Below are 20,018 nucleotides of genomic sequence, written 5' to 3' on the forward strand. Positions count from 1 at the left end.
ATGTATTAAGAGAGGACAAGGTTATAGGTGACCAACTACCAGTTGCCCCGAAGGTGGTCTTTAAGCGGGCCCCTAACCTGGGACTTTCTATTGCGACAGCGGCCAATGAAAGTAGGAAAAGAGAGGATGGTGAGAAGGGGAGGGGTAGAGAAGGGTTTGTGAGGTGTGGGCTGTGCCTAAATTGCAGGAGGACTAATAATCCAGGTAGAATTTTGGAGGTTGAGGCCCCGGATTCGGTAAAATATAAGATTAGGGACCATATCACCTGCTCTACATGTGGGGTGGTCTATTGCATCCAGTGCCCCTGTAATAAAAGGTACATTGGGAGAACCAAGAGGACATTGCAGAGTAGGGTGGGGGAACACTAACAATATACTTAAAAAGAAAGAGGGACACCCGCTCTCTAAACATTACAAGGAACACCATGGGGGCACTTTAAGGGGTACTATATTTTTTGGACTTGAAATCGTGAAGCATAGTGGGAGAGGAGGTGACTATATAAAGAGAATGTCACAGAATGAATCAAGATGGATTTTCCAGTTAGACACTATTATCCCGAAGGGCCTGAATAGTGAAATGGAACTTTTTGCCTTCTTTTGAAGTTAGGTGGCTAGAAACCCCAGGTTAGAGTGTATAATGCATAATATATCTTGGGAATATAGACATAGGTGATGACGCTGAGGGGTGAGGGACTTATGTATATGTAATGGGGCTGGTCTGAATATGTACCGGCGTAAGCTTGTGGGCTGGAATATATAATGAAGATTCATACTTGTAAAGGAATGTTGCACAGTGTTCTCCCCAGAAATTTTTTCTAGCCGGGTGGTATGAAAAAGTAGCCGGGTGGGGAATGTTATGCTGGGTGGCATTAGGTGGGAAATTGCGTGTGCATTACCCCTCCCCCCCCCCCCCCCCCCCCCCAGATATCCCCACTTACACCACCAATATATATAGGAAACATGGGGGGGAATATTGTTGGTTTCACTTTCAAAACTGCAGATTGAACCTGGCTGCAGTTTCTAATGTGACACTGTCAGTCACACAGGAAATTGTTGGCTGTGGCTGTAAAGGGGCCAGGGTGTCTCACTAATCACCCTGTGTCTCTGTCTGCAGTTGCCCTGGGTGGTGACCATCTGCACACAGGCTCACTCTCCTCTCCCCCCAAGCTGCAGCTCTTTTACACTAGTGACACTTCTGGCGTTAATCCGGGCTGGGAAAAGCAGCGGCAGGACAGGATAATCATGGGGTAAAGGGGTCAAGTATCGTTAAGTTCTGACTGGCAGAAGTTGAGTTAGAAGCTCCCCTCCTCCATTAGACACCAGCGAGACTCACAACACACACAAACACGCTGCGGCTGGACCAGTATAGGGAGAGGACAGCGTCTGGCAAAACATTCCACAAAGATCAGAGCTGTGTGCTCTCTCATTTGAGCTGCGAGTACAGTGAGCAGGGGGGCAGCGTCTGGCTGAACATTCAGAGCCGTGCTTCCTCTCTTCAGAGCTCATAGGAGCTGTGTGACGTTTCCTGCATTCCCCCGCCCCTCCACTCAACTGCCGGGAGCTGAGGAGGAGGGCGGAGATAGCGTCTCTGAGTGACAGCGGCTGGCTGCACTGATACGGCCGACGCTGATCACTAAGAAATGCAAAGAGCAGGGCTAATTTACCCGGGCGCTCAGAGGAGATCAGCCGGGCGGCGCGCCCTGGTAAATGGCTCTGGGGAGAACACTGTTGCATGTGTGGACGGTGTAGACCTATGTACACATGTGTTCATTTTTTATTGTTCATTTTATTTTATTTTTATTATTATTTTTTATTTTTCTAAATTCTGCATTATCTAATATGCTGAAAGACTCATACCAGAAGATATAATGGCAAAATAGAACTTTGGCTGGCAAATAGGAGTGTCCAGCCCATCATGACCTCTAACCCTATGAACGAGAGGGTGGGATGGTCGGTGAATTGATATATAAGGATCAGTGATTATCGGGACCTTAGACTAACAAAATCCCCCTGAGGAAGGCCACCGTGAAGTGGCTGAAATGCATTGAGGTTTTTCTCTTTTAAATTATACTCTAAGATTGGAAAGCACGCTGCAACTAGGATTATCCGCAAAGCGCGCAGCGCTATCCTGAGAGCAAGTTCCAGCAGACTATGGTGGTGACGTCACCTGAATATACCCAACAAGAGTGAGGAGCGACTGGAAGCGCTGCAAGCGTACCACTGTGTCTATACGCGGAAGTGACGTAGGCGGCGCTTGGAGACCAGCGTGACTAAAAGTACGAGAGGAGTCTGAAGTCAGACGGTCCCGGTCACGCGATATTAACGGACGAGGAGAGGTGTGTAATAACACCTGAATACATAGACAACAAAACCGTGAGTGTGGTGTATATAATCTGCATTCATCAGAGCGAACATTTTGGGCTGGAGGATAAATCAGCTAATGTTGCGATAGAGACTGTCTACATGCATAGGACAACTCCTGAGGTAAACACCATAAGGAGGACAGTCAGCAATATTTTTTATGTGAGAAATCAGATCCATTAATCTTTCTGCTTTTTTGAGTCTCGTGGCAATACTTTTATTGGTGCTAATGGTTTTTTTATGGACAATTTTGGATGTCTTTTACAGGTTTTTCTCTTTGATCCATTTGAAATTAAGGGATCTTTTTGAACTGTATGCTTTTTTCTTTTTAGAAGGGCCCTTCTTGAGTATGAATGTGAGTTTGTGATAGGTTGAAGTAGTGTGTTACAATTGGTTTGGAGAGCATATCAAGGAATTTGATTCTATTTTATTCAATAAAGAGGAGATTTAAAATTTATTAGATTCAGCGCGTGACAGACCTTTTTTTACTAATTAAAATTAAAGCCATTTGGGAGGAATGGGGGGATGATATTACAGCATCCGACTGGCTTGAATTTGAGGAACTATACATGAAGACAGTAATTAGCTCAAAAGATAAACTGATACAAATACGGTGGTTTCACCAAATCTATTCTACTCCACAGAAAATCTCCAAATTTACTACTGATACTAATGATGCGTGCTGGAGATGTGGACACAGTCCTGGTACTTTCAAACATATGGTCTGGGACTGCTCTAAATTACAGGCTTTCTGGAATAATATTCTTCTCTTTATGAACAATATATTAAGTCTTCATGTGACTTCCTCATATAAATATTGTTTGCTAGGTATGCTAGGTGACCTACCGTATGGCAATAACAAATGTCAATTAGATTGTTATTCTTTTACGCTAAAAAAACAATATCGTTAGAATGGAAAGTCTACAGAACCCTCCATCTCCACATGGAAACAATTAATAAACTCTGCTTTACCCTTCTACCAATTAACCTGGACGGCTAGGGGATCAAGCTCAAAATTTACTAAGGTCTGGGGGATCTGGCTGGACAATTCTGCCTCTGTTTCTCCCAATCTAGACATTACTCCGAACATCATTGATATGTTATAAAGTCTATCAATACTCAGCTCTTCCTGCTCCAATGTCATTACTGTCTTATTATATGCCTCTAACTGACCTTTTGTGTGTGTACTTCAAGTTTAAGGTACCCCCTGTCAACTGTGTTTGACGATCATACTTATAGCACTGTCACCTGACTGTTTTATTTTTTGTTATTTGTTTATTGAAAATTTAATAAAAAAAACTTAAAAAAAAAACAAAAAAAAACACTGAATTTCAATGTGTGTCAATGTATCCCAAAATCCTTCTCCAGGTGTCATTCCCACAGGTTCTAAACAATTTTCCAAAAATGCAGCTTCTTTCTGTTAGTTCAAGTGGATTTTGTAGCCAACCATAGAGGTAGGGTTAGTGACTTAAAGGGATACTGTAGGGGGGTCGGGGGAAAATGAGTTGAACTTACCCGGGGCTTCTAATGGTCCCCCGCAGACATCCTGTGCCCGCGCAGCCACTCACTGATGCTCCGGCCCCGCCTCCTGTTCACTTCTGGAATTTCAGACTTTAAAGTCAGAAAACCACTGCGCCTGCGTTGCCGGGTCCTCGATCCCGCTGATGTCATCAAGAGCGCACAGCGCAGGCCCAGTATGGTCTGTGTCTGTGCAGTACACTCCTGGTGACATCAGCGGGAGCGAGGACACTGCAACACAGGCGCAGTGGTTTTCTGACTTTAAAGTCAGAAATTCCAGAAGTGAACCGGAGGCGGGACCGGAGCATTGGGGAGTGGCTGCGCCAACACAGGATGTCTTCGGGGGACCATTAGAAGCCCCGGGTAAGTTCAGCTCATTTTCCCCCGACCCCCCCTACAGTATCCCTTTAAGGTGGCCACACACAATACAATAAAATGATCTGATTTTACAGTAATTCGATAAAAACGATTGTATATCTCAAAAAAAAAATCGAAAGCTTTTTTTTTTTTTTTTCCATTCAACTGAAAAATCTGATCGGATTTCCCATTTTTTTTTTCGATTTAACCCTCCTGGCGGTTTGCTAAAAATCCGCCAGGGGGCAGCAAATCAGGTTTTTTTTTAAAAAAAACAAACATTTTTTCTTTTTCATGTAGCGAGACAAGGTCTCGCTACATGATAGCCGCTGCTCAGCGGCATCCCCCCAGCCCCTCCGATCGCGATCGGAGATCAGATTCAAAGAACGGGATCTCCTGGAGGGCTTCCCCCGTCGCCATGGCGACGGGCGGGATGACGTCATGACGTCAAAGGGGACTCCGATCCACCCCACAGCGCTGCCTGGCACTGATTGGCCAGGCAGCGCACGGGGTCGGGGGGTTGCGGGAAGGGGGGCGGCCGCGGCGCGACGAATAGCGGTGGATCGGCGGCGGCGATCGCATTGCACACGCAGCTAGCAAAGTGCTAGCTGCGTGTAGCAAATAAAAAAAATTATGCAAATCGGCCCAGCGGGGCCTGAGCGGTGCCTTCCGGCGGCATAGCCCGTGCTCAGCACGGGCTTACCGCCAGGAAGGTTAAATCGATCCGGAATGCCAGATATTTCTCTTCAATTTCTACTAAAGATTGTATGGTGTGTGTTGGATTGTCAATTTATTAATATACACACCCAAGCAATTTTTCTCAGAGTTTTCAATCATTTTTATCACAATTGAGGAAAAATTGAACATAGGTGTGTGGTACATTGGTCATATTTTTGAAATGTTACAATCAGTCATAAAAATTGATTGCAATTAAATTGAACAGATATTTAAAAAATTGTATGGTGTGTGGCCACCTTTAGCTGGAGGTGAATGGCAGCTCCCTGGCATACTTGTCTAATGCAATGCACATCCTGCTTTGAGACTGTAAAATGTTACAAAAACTGTTGAAATGCACCACCGAGTGAATGCACTGCTAAGTTGCCCAGCAGCAGCTGCCCAACAGCCAAAGCACACCACTGCAGAAGAAATAAAGCTGAACACACTAATAAGCAGTATGAGGCCTCTTGCACACTGCATGCATTTCAGATTCCGATTCCGCTTTTTAATCTGTTTTTACATCCGATTCCGATTTTTAATCTTAACTGCATGCTGCGTTTTTTGATCCGTTTTTCTGTTGAATGTATTCAAGAAAAATCGGAAACGGAATCGGAAACGGAATCGGAAAACGGATTTGCAGTGTGCAGGGAGCCTTAAGATGGTTAATTTTTAAGATGAAGCTAAAACATATAAACCCCCATCATATCCAGAGCAGACTCAGAACAGAGTTTTAAAAGCCATTGTAAACTGCTGAGTTAATAGCAAATTTATTAGGACTACAATGCAAAAGTCTGGACTAAAATGAACACGAGTCATACCAAGAAGGGCCTTCAATGCAAGTTTCAGACATAGCCAACATTTAGCTACAAAAATGAAGTTGATCTCCATTGGTTCTATGATAACAAATCTAACTAGACTGCAATACTTGGAAAATCCCCAATAATTTTTCTTACACATGCATAAGTACAATTTCAAAATATGAATCGGTTGATCAATATGGGTCTTATGCTGGGAATACACGGCTCGTTTGAAATTATCAATCGAGACGCTGATGGCTCGATTGATAATTTCTGACCTGTCCGATACCCCGCCGGATCGATTCCCCGCTCGATACCGGCAGGCAGGACAATGGGCAAAAACGAAAAGCTGATAAGAAGTGCCCGCGGGGACAAGCTGGAATCGATCCGGGCGGCCGCAGGGACGCGCCGGCATCGAGCTGCTGGTTCGATTCCGGCGCATAATCTAACCGTGTATTCCCAGCATTAGATGGCGCAAATGACTTAAAAGCAAATAGACTACATTTGTCAAAGATTGTTAGATTGATATTCTTACCTTTATCTTTTCAGCAATAGGTGGAGTGATGATAATTTCTCTATCCCCCTCATCGTACATTTGAAAGACAAGATTCTGCATGGTGTCCCCAGCAATCCACTCAATCTCATCACGGTGTTTAATTTGAATTGCTTTTTCATTATCAACACTCATAATATGCAGTTTTGAAATATTGCAGCTTGGTTGCAGTTTGATTGATTTCTCCACTGCTTTCACTTCCTTGAAATTCTGTACAGAAACAGAAAATTAATTTAACATTTTATTTTTTACTAGTACCACATTCTATCACCTTAAAGAGACTCCGTAACAAAAATTGCATCCTGTTTTTTATCATCCTACAAGTTCCAAAAGCTATTCTAATGTGTTCTGGCTTACTGCAGCACGTTCTACTATCACCATCTCTGTAATAAATCAACTTATCTCTCTCTTGTCAGACTTGTCAGGCCTGTGTCTGGAAGGCTGCCAAGTTCTTCAGTGTTGTGGTTCTGCTATGAACTCCCCCATCCAGGCCCCTCTCTGCACACTGCCTGTGTGATATTTAGATTAGTGCAGCTTCTCTCTGTTCTATTATCTTTTACAAGCTGGATAAATCCTCCTCTGAGCTGGCTGGGCTTTCACATACTGAGGAATTACATACAGGCACAGCTGTCTGCACTCTGCAGGAAGAAATAGCCTGACACTTCAGTGGAAGATAGCTGCAGGGGGAAAGAAACACACAAATGATCTCTTGAGATTCAAAAGGAAGGCTGTATACAGCCTGCTTGTGTATGGATGTATTTTCTATGTGTGGACATACTGTACATCAATCTACTTCCCGTTTTGGTGGCCATTTTGTTTGTTTATAAACAAACTTTTTAAAACTGTTTTTAACCACTTAATGCGGCGAGGAGCGGCGAAACTGTGACAGAGGGTAATAGGAGATGTCCCCTAACGCACTGGTATGTTTACTTTTGTGCGATTTTAACAATACAGATTCTCTTTAAAAAGCAAAGAATATACTCACAAGTAGTTCAATTCTAGCTTTCAACATCTGTGACTTTTTTATGTTTTGTACTCGGATGCTAGACCCAGTCAAAATGCCTGTGCCGGTATTGCTGCAATCCAGATTGTAGACAGGGAGGCCTGGAGCTCCTGTAAACTAAGAGCAAAATCACAGAACTTTTAATATTACAGCATTTACAATTTGTTAACAACATCAACAATGACATTTATAAAATGCTTCCCCCCCCCAGCAACTAAAATACACAATAGTTAGTCACCAATGTTTCGCAGTTTTTAGTGGGCAAAGTAATTATGCTCAAAGTGAATCTACAGTCACAGAAGTCAGACCGTACAGCCTTCTGAATGGCCAGACCCAGACTGAACTCCAGTCTTGTATTACGTGTATTTGGTTTAATTGCATTACTTAATTCTTAAAAGACCGCTGACATGAAAAATTGTGCAATGTGAAATACGTACATATAAGATGTACATTTGTTCCAGAGTTAAATGCATTATAAATACTTTTCCCCCCTGTGCCACTGTCACTTAAAGTAAGTAGTAAAAATTTGACAAGTTCTGGACTAGTCTATCTCCTTATGGGGGATTCTCAGGGTTTTCTTTATTTTCAAAAGCACTTTGTTGCCAAGTCTTACTGCCAAAAGAGTGTGCAAACGCATAGTAAGCCTGACCAGCATCTCCAGGGAACGTTTTTGTAATAGAGAAAATACTGAGAGCCCCCCATGAAATGATGAACTAGTCCAAAAAAAAAAAAAAAAAAAAGCCAGAGTTATCACATTTTTCCTAACTACTGACACCAACATTCAGAAAAAGTAATTTATAGTGCACTGTACTCTGGGAGAAATGTACATCTTATTTGTATGTATTTTAGATATTAGTCCTTTAAGAGTTTTACCGTATGTATGCATTTACTTCTATAAAGGTAATTTTACATTTTATGTGATAGTGGTCCTTCAAATTTAGATTTTGAATCTGCATCAGTACTATAAAAAAAAGCGTGCAAGCCTTCCTTTTGATGCAGGTAGATAAACATAACAACACGGTTAGTGATGAGCTATATAACAATATATTCAAAATCAACTCACCTTACATTGCACATTTAGTTTTGGCTGAGATGTTATATTACCGACCTCATCTAAGACTTCAACATGAAAAGGAAAAACTGTTCCATTGTCAATAATTAGAAAATCATTTTCAGGTTTAACTTTCAGTTGCTTTGGTGATCCTAAAAAGAAAGTTTAAATCTATCACAATCTTATTAATAAAATGAACATATATTAATTACTTTATTTTTCTTTGACCGTATAAAAACGGAAAACGAAACAGAAGAAAAGGATCTGCAAACAGTGTCAGTTTGCCTAGTAGATTAAAAAATGTTCTGTTTGAGAATGTTAGTAATAAAACATTCGAGATTGTAACTTTATCCCATTTAATAAATAAATGCTAAGATGCCAATTCATTATAAAATCTTACTGCTTCTGTGTAATATGAAGGACTACCTTAAAGTGGACCTGAATTCTTGCTCAGCACACAATGAAAAGTCTTTATTCTACACAGATGCTGAAGAAATTAACTTCTCTGTTTTCTGTTTGTTTAGGCAGATGAACCTGTTTAATTAGTTCTTATCCGCAACTGTGAATAGACTGCAGGAGAGCTCTGCTCATGCCAAGGTGAAGCCTACTAAAATTTTCAGACTTTTTAGAATTTCCATAAATTGAAACAAAGATTTTTTTTCCATAAAGGTTATCATGCCGTGCCTAATCTTTTATAGCAGAGAGGAAGTTCTGAGTTTTGTTTCACTTTAAATATCCTTTTAACTCTCCTGGCGGTCAATTAAAACCGCTAATTGGCAGCGCAGCACTATTTTTTTTTTTTTTTTAAATCGCGTAGCTAGCCTAGTGCTAGCTACACAGTGTTCTCCCCAGACATTTTTTCCAGCCGGGTGGTATGAAAAAGCAGCCGGGTGGGAAAGGTTATGCTGAGTGCTACTAGGTGGGAAATCGCGCGCAACCCCCCCCCCCCCCCCCCACACACACACACACACCATTAAATTGACAGACTAGGGTCTTGTTGTAGTGGAATCTCTTAAAGGGATACTTAACTAAAGAAAAATTAGGCTAGTTACTTTCCTGGGGATTCTTCTAGCCTCCTAAAGTCCTCCTGCTGCCCTCACCTCCATTCCACGCTGCTCTGTTACTTAGCCTCACACCTCCTCGATCATGCTCCTGTGGTCAGGGGTGCTTTGCCCATGTGCAGTAGCAATTTTTAGTTACTGCGCAAGTGCAGAATGCTACCGGTCACGGTAATATGATGGAGGAGGTGAGTGACACTTGGCTGCGCATACAGCGTTCAGAGAGGAACACAGAAGTGTGGAATGACTGCAAGGGACAAGAACAACTTAAGGGGCTGGAAGAAGCCCCAGGTAAGTAACTGGCCATTTTCCTTTAACAAGTTAAAGTGTCCTTTAAAATTCTAACTACCCTTCTGCTGATTTAACCATAAAACTAGCAGCTTTTCCCATATACATGGGTGGTCTCAGTGTGGAAATGAGGATTTTTGGGCTATAGCATGATATTGATAAGCAGGCAGCTTATCAATATCATGCTATAGCCCCAGATATCCCCTCTTACACCACCCATGTACATACGAAACATCTGGAAAAAAATCTTGGTAGTTTCACTTTCAAATCTGAAAATTGCACCTGGCTGCTGGTTGTAATGGCACACTGTCAGTCACACGAGATATTGCTGGCTATGTGGCTGTAAAGGGGCCTGGGTGTCTCTCACTAATCACTCTGTGCCTCCCCCCCCCCCCCCCCCCCCCCCCCACAAGCTGCAGCTCCCTCTCTCACCAGTGACACTCACCTCTGGCATTAATCAGGGCCCGGGGAAGGCAGTGACAGGACAAGATAATCATGGTGGTAAAAGGGTCAAGGCAGCATCATAAAGTTCTGGCTGGCGGCAGCTGAGTTAGAGGCCCCCTCCTCCATTAGAAGCAAGCGAGACTCGCACATACACAAACGTGCTGCGGCTGGCAGCAGGACCAGTATAGGGAGACCAGGAGAGTGTCTGGCAAAACATTCTACAAAGCACACAGCTGTGCGTTATCTCCAACTCATATGAGCTGCGAGTACTGGGAGAGGATGAGGAGGACAGTGTCTGGCTGTACACTCCGAGAGCCGCGTTTCCTCTCTCTTCAGCTGAGCTGCGTGTCTGACGTCCCAGCATTCCCCACCCCTCCACACAACAGACGGGAACTGAGGAGGAGGGCGGAGGCAGCGTCCCTGAGTGACAGCGACTGGCTGCAATGATACAGCCAACGCTGCTCACTAATGAGCCGCACAGAACGGGATAACTTTACCCGGGCGCTCGGGGGAGACCAGCCGGGCGGCCCGCCCAGGTAAATGGCTCTGGGGAGAACACTGCTACGTGACAGCCGCTGTGAAGCGGCACCCTCCCACCCTCTTCAATCGCCTCCGGCGATCAAGCCTGTCCGGATATCCCGTTCTGAACGGGATTTCCATTGGGGCTTCCCCCGTCCCAATCCACCCCTCAGCGCTGCCTGGCCCTGATTGGCCAGGCAGCGCATGGGGTCTGGGAGGGGGGGCGGGGCGCAGCGAATCGGCGCGGCGTTGATCGGGCAGTACACGCAGCTAGCAAAGTGCTAGCTGAGTGTACAAAAAAAAATGTATGCAATTCGGCCCAGCAGGGCCTGAGAAATCCTCCTGCGCGGCATAGCCCAAGCTCAGCTCGGGCTTACCGCCAGGAAGGTTAAAGTATATTTACTCAATGTACCCTTCTATTACATAGATTTGGTAAGATTGTACAATTTAAGATTGAATTATTGATGAGCTGGATTGAGATGAAGAAATGCCCTAAAGCCCCATACACATGCTCAACAGCGGTCTTTTATGCAGCACAATTATCAAACAACTTTTGTTGTGAAACAAGTTCAAGCAACCCAAAAAAGTTGTTTGCTATTGTTCAACCAACTGATAAGACAATTCAACAGTTGGATTGACGTCTTATCAGTTGTGTGGACAACAGCAAACAACTTTTTTTTGGTTGTTTCAACTTGTTTCACAACAAAAGTTGTTTGATAATTGTGCTGCATAAAAGACCGCTGTTGAGCGTGTGTATGGGGCTTAATGGTAGCCATACATCTAGCGATTCTGATTCAATCTACAAAGCGATTAACTTTATTGCGGAATCGACTTCAGTATGGTTGATCAAAAGTTGGTCAACTAGTGACCCACACACTACAAACAATTCCTATGCGATTCACCTTCACTAATGGATCTGACTGATGATGTGTCTCCATGCTATGAATGCAAAAATCAATTCAGAGTCGATCGAATGATGCGTAAACAGTAGCCAATTCCTGTGTGATCAACCGATATCTTGCATCCTGCTCGATCGACTAAGCTGGTCGATTCAACATTAAATCAGCCACTTTTCATCGATTGGGAATTCTGGAACACACTTGATTCGATAATATGATCGAATTGAATGGTCGATCGAATAGCAAAATCGCTAGATGTATGGGCACCTTAACAATAGCTCTTTGACATCCCTGTGCCAACTTTATCATAAGGGTTGATATGGTTTGTTGGAAAATACATTTCAGTCAAGTAGACAATAGAAGACGGCAAAGCATTATACTACCACAGAAGTGGATTCATTTATGTGTGGGCTGCAGTAATTAGAGATTATCAGATTCCACAGTGAAGCAGGCCATACACTACTGGATTTTACCTTCAGTGATTAAATCTGCTGTGAAATTGGTAACGCAAATGTCGGCCTGCGATTGATTTCCGGTCAAAATTCCAGACATCAGTAGTAATTAGCCCATTTGCCAGAATGAAGCAGACATGTTTGCCCAGTTATTAGAATTGGGTAGCTATGTGCCCCAAAATACAAGAGGTAAGTAGGTATGAGCTCCCAACACTTTGAATTGTAAAATATGAATGGCACACTGCTCAAAGTCGAATAAATACATCTTATAAATAAGATAAAAATGGTGTTGAAACAAGGAAATCACCAAAAGATACTTACCAGGAAACAATTTGAGTTTTACAGTCTGAGAATGTGCTTTCAATCCAGACACAGTGACTTTCAGTGTGAAAATCTGTTGACAAAATTTAGTACATCAGTTATAACTATGAGATAGTTATCTTGAGAAAGTTATTTACAGATGTTGAGCAGAATCCCAAAGCCGTTTGCTGACACTAGATTTTTACCACTGCACACCAGAGTTTATGATCGTTGTTTAGTGGTCTGCTGGGCCATACCACTCAATAACCAACACAAATTGTTGTACTCCCCTCCTAGTTTTCCATTCATACCCTCCTCCTACCTCTATTGATCAGAACAGCCTATCGTCAAGGTGTGTGTGTGTGTGTGTGTGTGTGTGTGTGTGTGTGTGTGTGTGTGTGTGTGTGTGTGTGTGTGTGTGTGTGTGTGTTGAAACATACACTTGGAATGGTCACTAATGATTGTTTCAAGACATAGTCAAGATGACACCCCCAATCAGTCAATGGAGGAGATGGGACGCGGCTGTGGGTGGATGCGGCCGTGCGAGAATCTGCAGCATGCTGCAGATTCTCGGATCGCTCCGCACAACATGCACGCAGTGGAAACTCTTCCATTGGCGTGCATGTGTTTCAGCATACACGTGGTGCGATGCGGCTACGGCTATGTAGCTGCATCGCACCGCTCCTAGTGGAAACGGGCCCTTATAGTGTGGCTGAGCCCTAACACTCCATTTGCAATATAGTGGGGGTAGCACTGCTGTTGCCATGGTAAGCAGCAATGACACGCAAATGTGAAAAATGCACTTATTAAAAAAGGCAGCAGGCCTATACAACATATAAGACATTCACCATCGCTAGTGGTTTTTATACCCCAGAAGCTTACTACAGTGATTGCCAGCAAGTATTTGGCAATGCTGCTTTTTAAATATGGATTTTGACAAGATAAGATGCCTGCCATCACAGCCTCTAATAACTATTATGTTAACAACTAAATATTTCAGCATCCCCCAGCAAAGAGCAGAAAAAAATGGCCATTGGTCTAAGTCCTCAATCAGCCGTGAAAGTACACAAAGGATTAATTTGGCGATTACCAGCAGATCTGTTTTTGCCCGAACATTGATCGGTGAAGGCCTTCACTGTGTGTGAAATTCCTTCTCTTAAACTACAGCCAAGGGACAGCCCCTTCTAACATCTTTTCAGTCATCGAACAGGTGCAACACAATGCTTTAAAGTACACCTGAACTGAAAGAGATAGGGAAACTGCCATATGTATTTCTTTTTAAATAATACCAGTTGCCTGGCTGTCCTGTAGATCTCTTTGGCTGCAGTAGTGTCTGAATCATATGCCTGAAACAAGCAAGTAGCTTATCCAGTCAGACTTCAGTCAATTGACCTACATGCTTGTCCAAGGTCTATGGCTAAAAAGTATTAGAGGCAGTGGATCAACAGGACGGCCAGGCAATCTGCATTGTTTAAAAGGAAATAACTATGGCAGCCTCCATATCTATATCAGTTTAGAAATGATTTGATTAAAGAATGAATAAAGCTTATACTGCACAGACATCATGGCAAACAAAAGTATGCTATACAATATGGCAGCCCCCATATCTATATCAGTTTAGATGTGATCTTAGATTAATAAAGCTTATACTGCACAGACATATTAAACGAAAGCATGAATTGTAATATAGAGGCATTTCTAGGATTACATTTTAAAAGAATGGTTACCTTGCCTTGGCAGCTGTTCACTTGCCCTGTTGCAGTAACTCCTTTGATCATCACAGCAGTAGGCATTGTGCATAGCTCTTCATAGGTCAGAGTTAGACCACTGGCGTAAGCAATTACAAAAAAAAAGTTATATAAATTTGTATATAAACCTCTGTAGAACTTGTAAACCAAGTACTCATTTAGATTAGCTGCCTGTGCAATAGTTTGTTAAAGAGAAAATGAACACATGAAAATAAGGAAAACAGAGGCCAAATTATGAAACAGATGGAAACAAAACCTATTTACTCCTATTTATACCACAAGTGTTATATGTGCCTGAGCTGTTCTGCATCCCGATGAGGGAGATAATACAAGTCAGAGGGAGAAAGCATCCAATTGTCAAATCATGCTGGTTATTATTGCCTTCTTGCTGCCTTGACAATACTTGAATCCATTGTAGTGCTTTGGAATGGACTTTTTTCTCTTCTTAAACTGCTGCATTTGTCTGCATTAGGTAAGTCATTCCGCTACACTGCACTACATGTGCAGGGGGGGGGGGGGGGTGGAGGGGGTAAGCGGAAACACAGGGGAGAGAAGTGGAGACACCTGGGAACACTCAGGGGACAGAAGAGGGACACCTGGAAGCAGAGACACGGGGAGGGGGTGGCGCAGAGACATGAGACGAAGCAGAGGGGGTTTGGGATCAGAGACAGAGGGAATTACAGGCGTGGATGCGGTTCATGTTGACGGGCGTTCGTGAGTCGGGCATTCGCTTCATTCGCTGTATAAGATGCAGGGACTATTTCTTCCCATTTTTTGGGGAGAAAAAGTGTGTCTTATACAGCGGCAAATACAGTAATATATGTAGGTTTGCCCAATACCCAGCCAACATAATTTTTAGATGAGACGTACAGTGGAGGAAATAATTATTTGACCCCTCACTGATTTTGTAAGTTTATCCAATGACAAAGAATTGAAAAGTCCCAGAACAGTATCATTTCAATGGTAGGTTTATTTTAACAGTGGCAGATAGCACATCAAAAGGAAAATCGAAAAAATAACCTTAAATAAAAGATAGCAACTGATTTGCATTTCATTGAGTGAAATAAGTTTTTGAACCCCTACCAACCATTAAGAGTTCTGGCTCCCACAGGGTGGTTAGACACTTCTACTCAATTAGTCACCCTCATTAAGGACACCTGTCTTAACTAGTCACCTGTATAAAAGACACCTGTCCACAGAATCAATCAATCAAGCAGACTCCAAACTCTCCAACATGGGAAAGACCAAAGAGCTGTCCAAGGATGTCAGAGACAAAATTGTAGACCTGCACAAGGCTGGAATGGGCTACAAAACCATTAGCAAGAAGCTGGGAGAGAAGGTGACAACTGTTGGTGCGATTGTTCGAAAATGGAAGGAGCACAAAATGACCATCAATCGACCTCGCTCTGGGGCTCCATGCAAGATCTCACCTCGTGGGGTGTCAATGGTTCTGAGAAAGGTGAAAAAGCATCCTAGAACTACACGGGAGGAGTTAGTGAATGACCTCAAATTAGCAGGGACCACAGTCACCAAGAAAACCATTGGAAACACATTACACCGCAATGGATTAAAATCCTGCAGGGCTCGCAAGGTCCCCCTGCTCAAGAAGGCACATGTGCAGGCCCGTCTGAAGTTTGCCAATGAACACCTGAATGATTCTGTGAGTGACTGGGAGAAGGTGCTGTGGTCTGATGAGACCAAAATAGAGCTCTTTGGCATTAACTCAACTCGCTGTGTTTGGAGGAAGAAAAATGCTGCCTATGACCCCCAAAACACCGTCCTCACCGTCAAGCATGGGGGTGGAAACATTATGCTTTGGGGGTTTTTTTCTGCTAAGGGCACAGGACAACTTAATCGCATTAACGGGAAAATGGACGGAGACATGTATCGTGAAATCCTGAACGACAACCTCCTTCCCTCTGCCAGGAAACTGAAAATGGGTCGTGGATGGGTGTTCCAGCACGACAATGACCCAAAACATACAGCAAAGGCAACAAAGGAGTGGCTCAAGAAGAAGCACATTAAGGTCATGGAGTGGCCTAGTCAGTCTCCGGACCTTAATCCAATAGAAAACCTATGGAGGGAGCTCAAGCTCAGAATTGCACAGAGACAGCCTCGAAACCTTAGGGATTTAGAGATGATCTGCAAAGAGGAGTGGACCAACATTCCGCCTAAAACGTGTGCAAACTTGGTCATCAATTACAAGAAACGTTTGACCTCTGTGCTTGCAAACAAGGGTTTTTCCACTAAGTATTAAGTCTTTTATTGTTAGAGGGTTCAAAAACTTATTTCACTCAATGAAATGCAAATCAGTTGCTATCTTTTATTTAAGGTTATTTTTTCGATTTTCCTTTTGATGTGCTATCTGCCACTGTTAAAATAAACCTACCATTGAAATGATACTGTTCTGAGACTTTTCATTTCTTTGTCATTGGACAAACTTACAAAATCAGTGAGGGGTCAAATAATTATTTCCTCCACTGTATGCTCAACCGGTTTTACAGCAACTGGCACACGATAGTGGGGGGTAAAGGCAAGTAAAACCCCAGTTCCGATGCACACAGTCTACAAATGTGCCTGTGCTCCTTGCAATAAAGTTATACACACACACAGTACCTGCATTCTAAGACTGGTTTAAGGTCCGGCGTGGGCAAAGTAGAGTGACCAAATTCATCCTGCAGATTTAAGGGGATGTTGAAAGGAACTCCAACATAAACTGTAGAATCCACAGTGCCCAATGAAAATTTGAATGGTTTACCCTCTAAGGAGATAAAGAGAAACAAAAAACAAACAAATATAGAAATATAAAAATTTAAGGTGTTCTATGTACCACCAATTCAATACATCGAAATAAAAAAAAAAAAAAATAGACCATTCAAAAGTATTGCAAAACATGAAACCTAAAGGAAACATCTCAGAATATATATATATATATATATATATATATATATATATATATATATATATATATATATATATATATATATATACATACACATATATACATATATACATATACACACACACATACATACACACACACATACATATACACACACATACATATACATATATACTGTATATACAGGTAGTCCCCGAATTATGAACGCCGCGCCGAAAGAACGGCATGGATTCTGTGTTTCCATGGGAACAAGCCCCAAAACAGTTTTTTCAAATTGGACTTGTAGTTTTTGAGAAAATCGATTTTAAAAAATTCAAAGAAAAAATTGCTTTTAAACTTGTATAAGCAGGTACAGAGGGCAGAGGTGACACAGAGGGGGCCAGTGAAGACACAGGGCGCACAGAGGAGGTACAGGGGACAGAGATGGCACAGTGCTCTGACTTAAGAACAGATTCAGGTTAAGAACGAACCTAACCTACAGTCCCTATCTCGTTTTAACCAGGGACTACCTGTATATATTTACCTGGGGCTTCTTACAGCCCCTGGAAGCCTGTGCAGAATGCTCCCGGCCACGGAAGTGTGGCGTCACGCTCGCCGCTGACCTGGCCGGCAGCTGCTACGGAGGGGACCTCGGGACACTGGCTTGAAGTAGGGCTGCAGCAAGGGACACATAGGCTTTCAGGGGCTGGAGGAAGCCCCAGGTAAGTAAATCTGATTTTTTTTTTTTAATATTCTGAGATGTTTTGTTTAAAGAAAACCTGTGTCACAAATGTGTTTAATGTAAATACACAAACAGACATAAGTACAGGAAGTCCCCGGTTAACACACGAGATAGGGACTGTAGGTTTGTTCTACACCCGAATCCGTCGAAACACTGAGTCATCCCTGTCCTCTGTGCCTCCAACGTCCCCCCCCCACCCCCCTCACTGGGTCACCTCTGCCTCCATGTCCCTCTGCACCACCTCTGCCCCCTTTGTGCCTACATTTGTCCTAGTAATGATTGTAATGTGTTCATTTCACTTAATGATTATACTGAATAACAATTTTGGAATTGAATTGATTTTACAAAATCCATGCTTCCAGAGGGTCCCAGTGCTTGTTTGATAGGTTAGGTTGCTTCTATTAGCAGACACACATGGTAGATTATAACAGATAAGTTTTAATCAAGCTCAAAATAGTGACCTGTGCCCATCTCACACAGCCAGGCAGGAACCAAGTTTGTTCATCATGATATTGCTGCACAATCTGTAAGGGCTGGTTCACAGTGCAACAGCTTTCTAAGTGCTAGTGATTTGATTGCTTATGCAATGCTGTGGGAGATTTTTTATAAAGTCACATTGGTCAGGTGAGAACCCACACATAGCACAAGAGCTTTTAAAAATCAAAGCGCTTAGAAAAATCTCTTGCAGTGAGAACGAGTCCTCACTCTGTAATAACAGTAGTGAGACACCTTGTGGCTAAACTGCAGTATAGCATATTGCCACAGTGCAAACAAGGAAAAAAAAAGCCTTGTTCGCACTGTGGCGTGCGAAGGCGCAGCAGCGGCTTTCCAATGGGCTCCGGTGGGAACAGCGGAGCCCGATTGAGTCCATTCTACAGCACAGATGCCTTGCCTATTTCCACCGGAGCATATTGGAAAGCTGCTACTGCACCTGCGCTGGTATCGTTTATTTTTTCCAAGGGTCCCAGTAGTGGAAGGGGTCTGCGAGGGATGATGGGGGAAGCTGGGGGTGGGGGATGGGGATTTTAGAGAGACAGGGAGGTTCCATTCGTAAGTTGTCTTTTTTTTTTTGCTTGCAGCCTCAGTTTAATAATTCAAGTTTTAAAGTGATCCTGTGCTTCACTTAAAGTGACACTATGGCAAAAAAAATTACTGTGTATACAATTACATTGTAGCACGCTAACAACTCTTATGCCATTAGAAACAGCTGTTATTTCCTGTAAGTAATCCCCTGCTCACTTCAACTAATCTAACTGGCCAGCAACAATCCCATTAAAGGGAATGTCCAAGCAAAATAAAAAAATGAGTTTCACTTACCTGGGGCTTCTACCAGCCCCATGCAGCCATCCTGTGCCCTCGTAGTCACTCACTGCTGCTCCAGTCCCCCGCTGGCAGCTTGCCGACCTCGGAGGTCGGCGGGCCGTATTGCGTACATTTTTACGCATTCCCGCTAGTGCAGGAACATTAACACATACATTTTTACGCATTACTGGTTCAATGCGTAAAAAAATTTACGCATTGAACCAATAATGCGTAAAAATGTATGTGTTAATGTTCCTGCACTAGCAGGAATGCGTAAAAATGTACGCAATGCGGCCCGCCGACCTCCGAGGTCGGCAAGCTGCCAGCGGGGGACTGGAGCAGCAGTGAGTGACTTTGAGGGCACAGGATGGCTGCATGGGGCTGGTAGAAGCCCCAGGTAAGTGAAACTCATTTTTTTATTTTGCTTGGACCTTCCCTTTAAGGCTACTGTTATAGCCCAGCAATTATTTCAAGGGCTAGCTGTTCGTCTCACACTATGTAGACTACAGAAACACAAGTGTTTAAGATTGCCAAGTTTTTGAATATCCATATCCTGCAGCTTGACCATATAGTCATGTGACCTGTTGTGATGAGCAAGCTGTCAGGCTCCCTCCTGCATTCTCAGGGAACTTGGTCATCCAGGTGCTACTACACAGTCCTAGCCAAGTCTTCATACAATAGTGTCCTGGGCATGCTCTCTTCCAGAAAGCAATGTAGGCCACTGTGATGATATAGCTCAAAGCCCACAGTGGAGTGCAGAAGATCAGAGTGTGGATCTCATCCCTGCCCTAAAAAGGCCAAGTTAAAAGGGACTCTGAGCACCTCTCATGGGTATGCCTTTAAGACAGACTACTTCCAACAAAGTCATGCTATGACCCGTCTGGAGGAGTCTCTTGTAATGGCCATGCGTGTCACTTCCTCTTCTTGCTTCATTCAGATAGAAGAAAAACGTTATTTCGCCAAGCATGACTGGGTCATGCCCGGAATTGTTTTTGGCACAATACATCTGGCTCAGAGAGAAGACATAGGTAG

The 20,018-nt window shown here is 43.2% G+C and overlaps 1 protein-coding gene across 2 annotated transcripts in view; it reads right to left on the minus strand.

Moving 5' to 3' along the window:
• Positions 1 to 20,018, minus strand: part of SMCHD1 (structural maintenance of chromosomes flexible hinge domain containing 1) — a 214,373-nt gene that overhangs the window by 89,506 nt on the left and 104,849 nt on the right. For both annotated transcript variants that reach the window (XM_068237225.1, XM_068237226.1), the window contains exons 20-25: positions 16,678 to 16,822; positions 14,041 to 14,140; positions 12,335 to 12,407; positions 8,366 to 8,505; positions 7,285 to 7,419; positions 6,282 to 6,509 (exon numbers count right to left, since the gene is read on the minus strand). In XM_068237225.1, coding sequence (XP_068093326.1) covers positions 6,282 to 6,509; positions 7,285 to 7,419; positions 8,366 to 8,505; positions 12,335 to 12,407; positions 14,041 to 14,140; positions 16,678 to 16,822 — 821 coding nt within the window. The remainder of the gene's footprint in view (positions 1 to 6,281; positions 6,510 to 7,284; positions 7,420 to 8,365; positions 8,506 to 12,334; positions 12,408 to 14,040; positions 14,141 to 16,677; positions 16,823 to 20,018) is intronic.

Source organism: Hyperolius riggenbachi, chromosome 5 (genome assembly GCF_040937935.1).
Source record: "Hyperolius riggenbachi isolate aHypRig1 chromosome 5, aHypRig1.pri, whole genome shotgun sequence".
NCBI lineage: Eukaryota > Metazoa > Chordata > Amphibia > Anura > Hyperoliidae > Hyperolius > Hyperolius riggenbachi.